This window comes from Archocentrus centrarchus, chromosome 18 (assembly GCF_007364275.1).
Source record: "Archocentrus centrarchus isolate MPI-CPG fArcCen1 chromosome 18, fArcCen1, whole genome shotgun sequence".
NCBI classification, from domain to species: domain Eukaryota; kingdom Metazoa; phylum Chordata; class Actinopteri; order Cichliformes; family Cichlidae; genus Archocentrus; species Archocentrus centrarchus.
Window position 1 is genome coordinate 919,085 of NC_044363.1, and position 5,989 is coordinate 925,073.

The following is a 5,989-nucleotide window of genomic DNA, read 5'->3' on the forward strand; positions in this document are numbered from 1 at the left end:
GGTGGCGATTGCTGCTATTAAAGGATTCAAGGGGAGCCAATGAAGAGAAGCCAGTATGAGAGAAATATGATCTCTCTTTCAAGTCCCTGGTAGTACTCTCACCGTAACGTTTCACATCAGCTGAAGGCTTTTCTGGGATTTTCACCAACATGGCAATAGTGAAAGCACCCCACTCAAGGCTTCAGATGGACCAGTGGACTTTGGCCATATAGTATTTGTATACTGTTTATTGGCTGCACAAACATGCGACTGCTATGTAAATGTATAGGTTGCAAGACGATCTACCGGTTCCCATTTGCATGAAGTAATGTTCTTTTTCCCCCCCCCCAAGAACTGATGGTTTCCTTGGAGGGTAGCTTGATCACAACAAGACAGGCCAGGGGCAAACAATCTGAAGAGATCAGACACAAACACGCACACACTTTGACTCAAACACACACCGAGGATTGGCGAGGAGTAAAGCAGTCACTGGAGAGCAGAGAAGAAGACAGGCAGGCAGGCTGAAGTGAGATGGATGTTGGCTCTTGGAGGAACCTCACAGCACACTGCTGCTGGGACTTAGAGATAATTTGCTGCTTGTCTGTGAAAACAAGATGTAAAGCCACACTTTATTGTTGTCCTTGCTGTCCCATCTGCCATGGGCCAGAATGAAAATGACCTGTGTTTGCAGGGTAAGCACAACATTCCTCTGCATATAACCCTATATGCCGGCAGAGCTAGAAATCATACCAAAAGACAAAAAAAAAAGAAAAAAAGTTCACATGCTCATGACAGACTTAGATTAAAACCCAAAGAGGACACACACACACACACACACACACACACACACACACACACACACACACACACACACACACACACACACACACACACACACTGGGTTCAGTTCACAGTTGATGATGAATGCTTGCGACTCATAAGGCTTATTTTTAATTAGCGACATGGTCATTAAAATGTGTTAATTGTATGCACTGTGTTAATGCTGTGTCAAAGTCAGCTAAGGACGAGGTTCAACGGAAACTGCGGTTTAGCGACTCCAGTAATGCAGTGTGACCCTGTGTAATTTCGGGATGATAATTGGACGAAGTCCCCCTGCCCCTTCATGTGCCCACACACACACACACACACACACACACACCTACACACACACACAACCTATCCACAGATTTTGGCAGATGAGAAAGCAATAGAGCTCCCCCTTTTGGCAGGATCTACTGGGATTAGTGTATCTTTATCAAAGGGATAGCATCAACCTTGGTCTTCAACACCTCTACTGACAGGGAAATAGATCACACATTAGGAATAGCTCACCAAAGAGAACATCACTGGTTTTGCCCAAAATTGCAGTGACAGACAAATTGAAAAGTACCACACACTAATGAACCCTCTGCATCCCTGAGCCTGTCATTCAGTGGAATGTGGCAATTGCTGCTGAGGGGGAAAGGGGGGCAAAATAAGCCACTTTCTTAAGCCTTTTCTACCCTTCCCTGGGGAAAATCAATTATTCATAAAATGCAGAACAATACTAAAATTTTAATGGATAATGTATTTCAGAGATGAGGACTCAAACAAATCAGGGATAAAGCATAAAGTGTATCTGATTTTCTATGCAAAATATAAAGGTGCTGAAAGGACTGGGTGTCAGGGTCAGATCAGCTTGGTACCATTTTGGTTCAAATGCGCCAGGAAGCCCAAAGCTGTCCCATTGCTGCTTTCAAGGACTCAAATGCTGGAAATAAGGAAACAAATGGCCGATTAAATAAACACACAGCAGCAAATAGCCAAAAGGAGAGACTTCACTGTGAAGTCATTAGTTAGTATAACTGCAGATCATTACAATATGCTACTTATTTGCATGTATGTTACAGTCATTTTGGTATGCAAATGTCAAGTGATATCAACAAATTTCCCCGTTTCCATGCAGTTATAACACTGTGGATACAGCGTATTGCTTTTACATTTTCTTTCAGTGCTTGGTCGTTTTCATTTATCCCCCATGGGCAATCCATAATCCTGTCTACTGCCTATGTCTGTGATTAAGGAGTTGAGAAGTCTGATTGTACATGCAGGCTGTGAAGGCAGCACCGCCGTCAGTCCGTCTTCCGCCCGTGCGACACCTACAAACCAAAACATGACCGCTTCTGTGGTGGTTCGGAGGTTGGCAGCTCTGTCAGGAGCCTCGGCAGTGGGAGCTGGAGCATACGGGGCTCACGGTACGGGACTGTCCTGCTCTCTGTAGCTGTCGTTCAGCTGAACGGTCGTGAAACACTTGTCACGTTGAAGCTTACGGCGCCAGCCTTGGTACCCAAACATGTCGACTTAAAGTTTGCTTCCTCACCACACGGCTACTTAACTGAATAGCAACAACACATATATGCTGCTAATGCTAATCAGGCTGACGCTTAATTCGGCTTTCAATAAACCGTCGAAACATCACGTTTTTTAGTAAAAAGAACCAATTTCGTAATCAAGGTGACTCCAGGGTGTAATGGCGAAAGAGGGCCGTTAGTGGGTCAACAGTGTACATGCGGGGAATGGCTGAATGATTGGCTAATTTTTAAAATGTGGATTTGAGGCCGGTTGATTAGGATTACACACTAACCTGGTTATCTGTCGCGTCCATCCTACCACAATACCAGTATTAAGGAACATGACTTGAGGGTGTGTGAATCATTAAGTAATAAAATAAGTGAGGCCTGTTGATTGTGACTGTCATCATGATACGCACGATGTCTGCAATAAGAAGTAACATTTCATCTAACATACTGCATCCATTAATTTTTCTGTTTTTCTTTGTGTTTTAGGTTTCAAAAACACAGATCCTGATGACTACCAAGTAGTGGTATGTTCTAGGATTTTCTGACACTTTCCCCAAATTCAGTTTCTCTCCTGGTCTTAGCAGAGGTTATGGTCAGTTTTAAGACTGGGTTGTAGTCAGGGGTACACCAATACATAGGTATGTGGCGAACATTTTGAAATCTTTATGAATCTGATATCAGAAAAATCTTAAAAAGACCTTTCAAATATTACCAAGATCACTTTTCTAGGACAAATAAGGAAGTTATTTGTGGCAGTGATATCAGTGGAAAGCTTATCAAAAGTTTTTAAAGACTAAATTGCTAAAAAGCTTATTTCATTGATGAATTCATTAAATATCATTCTAATTTGATGTGACTGATCCTGACCCATGTTGTGGCTGGTGCAAAAATGTGGACTGGTAGCTGATAGAATTTGCTCAAAATTAGCACAAATACTGTCCACGGCATAAAGAATAATACATCAAAATAAGGTGAATGGGTTGTTTTGTTAGCTATTTTAATGCAAATTTTTGAAGGTGAATTGTAGAAAAATGGCAGCTTGAAATCAAAGCCTAAAAAAACACACAGGTCACTGATGGTGTGCACTACGTTATCAGTTCCTGTATAGAAGTCTGGTGATTGTGCAGTTCCCTGAAACGCCCTTGGCAAAATCCAAAACGAGGCTCCTGCCGAAGTGCTGCTGGGCAGTAATGGGGGTTTGCTGCATACCTACAGTACACTGGCCAAATATTGGTATGGGTTAATGGCAGCTTTGTGATTGGTGTCAGTAGTGGCGGCTGAAAGACCCCTTATCCAGCTAAGGTTCTAGGGGAGAGGGCTGCTGGACCCCATCCTAGCTGACACTGGGTGAGACCTGTGGCCAATTTACAACCAGATAACCTAACATGTATATCTTTGGACTGTGGAAGGAAGCTTGAGTACCTGGTGAAAACCCAGACTGTCACATGCAGACTCTACACAAAAAAGAAGTCCATGATTACAAAATCCAAATGAGAAAGGAAAAAAGCTGCATCTACTACTGGCCACATTATTCTAAACATCAGTGTTTGTATCAGCCCAGTTGGTGCAACCCTAATTATAGTTAGATGAACTGTTTGACTGTCTTTTGTTTTTCTTAATTCTTTTACTCCCAGAAAGCTAAAAGGTGCTAATAGATATTTTTATACATGTAAATTACTCTGTTAATCTGGAGTAAACTTTATAAATGCAAGAAGACAGGAAAAAGATTCCTCTTTCAGGATAATATACTTTTCAGTCTGAACTTGGGCTGATGGATAAAAATGGTGTAAGTGGTGCCTGATAGTGGATCATTAAATGTCCACTTCTTCACTCGATAATAAAAGGCCTTTCCAGAAAATGTTTGATTCACTGAATTTGAAGAGTGGCTGGAAAGGGCAGAATTCCTCTGAAAGCTCTCTGCCTCTCTGTGTGCCTCTCCAGCTTTTTGAGACCGCCAACAAGTACCATTTCTACCACAGCCTGGCCTTGCTGGGTGCTGCTCACTGTGGCAAACCTGCTGTGGTAAGTACAGAAGCCTCACTCAGGGCTGGAGGCACTTAACTATCCTTTAAAATGGATCTACTGGGATAGTGTTATATGGTGTTACCTGTCTGTCCTCACTCAGAGACATTACCCTGCAAAGATTGTTGCACCTTGTAGCTAATAGTGGAATGTGATTAAAGGTTGTTTTTTTTTCTGTTTTTTTTTTTTTGTTACATTATAAATGATAAAATTGACAGTGTGAGCATAAATTTGTTTGTGGATTGACTGTGAAAGGACACATTATCCAGACAAATTCAGCCAAGGAAAAAATAGTAGCCATTCCCAGTTGGCTCAAATGTCATTGGTCCATTATCTGTACTTTTAAGCAGGCATATTCCCCTGCTGTCTAATAATGTTATTATGAGTTGGCAATATATGGGCAAAAAACATGAAACGTGAATAGTATCAGCCTGATTTTTAGGATGTTTACACAAGGTGGCCGCCTATGAAGAAGTTAACCAGTGTTTTTGTGTGTCAAAATGCTTTCACGTATTAAGCTAATACAATACATTAGCTAATACAATACATTAGCTAATACAATACATTAGCTAATTCATTATAAGTAATGATATTTAATAACATGCATTAGTCTGCTGATAAGATACATTGGGTAATGTGGTGGTAAACTAATAAGATATGTTTGCTAATAACATACATTAGCTAACTGAATGGTGGGCTAATAAAATGTTAGGAAACAATGTATGTTTGCTAATAATACGCATTAGTAAGGTAATAAGATGCGTTATTTAACTTTTTGGTGGGCTAACAAGATATGCTGGCTAATAACATGTTACGCTAAGAAGTGGGTTAATAGGTTAAATTGGCAAACTTAACATAAATTATACTATAAACTATGTTAGCTAATAGCGTATTAGTAGGCTAAGAACACACACTGGCTAACGCTAATATTAGGACCAACAGGCAACTGGACGAGGTAACAAGCCAGCAGAGACGTTGGAGAGCATTATGGCAGCGTTCTGCAATGTGTTTGCAAACCTACTGATTTAAAATGACTAAGTTCAACATATTTCTTCTTCACAGGCTGGTACCATTTTGATTGCGGGAATGGGGATGTTCTGTGGCTCTCTATATCACCAGGCTCTGACAAGGGACCCGGGACTCCGCAAAATGGCTCCCATAGGGGGTGTAGCTATGATTGTTGGATGGCTGGCTATGATTCTCTGAACTGTGACAGCTTACATCTTCTCCAGAGAGCCACAATGTGACACTAAACTGTCAGACTGCTAATAAATGAACTGGAGAACTTGTAAGAGTTGGCTGTGAGGTAGTGCTGAGTTATAATGTCACCCATCTAACCACTGCCTGCCCTGGGTCGTGGATGTCAGCAGGAGATAAGGTCACAACAGGAGTATCAGTTTTCTGCCATTGCTGTCTGATTCTGGCTGGCGCCCTTTGACTATAATGTTAAACTGGATAAGAAATTGAATACAAAATGAATGGGGGGATTTGTATCCCCCAAACAATTTATGATGGAACATTTTTGTTTATGACATGTAAATTTTGCACTGGTAGGACACTCACAAATGAGCCGATAGAAGTTAAAATGCACTAATAACGTAGTATTGGTTGTAAAAATAAAGAATGGCATATGTTGGATTTTGAATTAA

General features: G+C 41.1%; 1 protein-coding gene across 1 annotated transcript; it reads left to right on the forward strand.

The window, feature by feature from the left end:
• The first annotated feature begins 2,116 nt into the window (after positions 1-2,116).
• tmem256 (transmembrane protein 256) lies at positions 2,117-5,989 on the forward strand. Its single transcript, XM_030753742.1, has 4 exons — positions 2,117-2,213; positions 2,805-2,842; positions 4,260-4,340; positions 5,403-5,989. Exons 1-4 carry the CDS (start codon positions 2,132-2,134, stop codon positions 5,544-5,546), a joined length of 345 nt encoding a protein of 114 aa, XP_030609602.1. The 5' UTR covers positions 2,117-2,131; the 3' UTR covers positions 5,547-5,989.

Coding starts and splice junctions, on each gene's coding strand:
- tmem256 (XM_030753742.1), top strand. CDS start 2,132: ATGACCGCTTCTGTGGTGGTTCGGAGGTTGGCAGCTCTGTCAGGAGCC. Junction 2,214..2,804: donor TGGAGCATACGGGGCTCACG/GTACGGGACTGT, acceptor TTTGTGTTTTAG/GTTTCAAAAACACAGATCCT. Junction 4,341..5,402: donor ACTGTGGCAAACCTGCTGTG/GTAAGTACAGAA, acceptor TCTTCTTCACAG/GCTGGTACCATTTTGATTGC.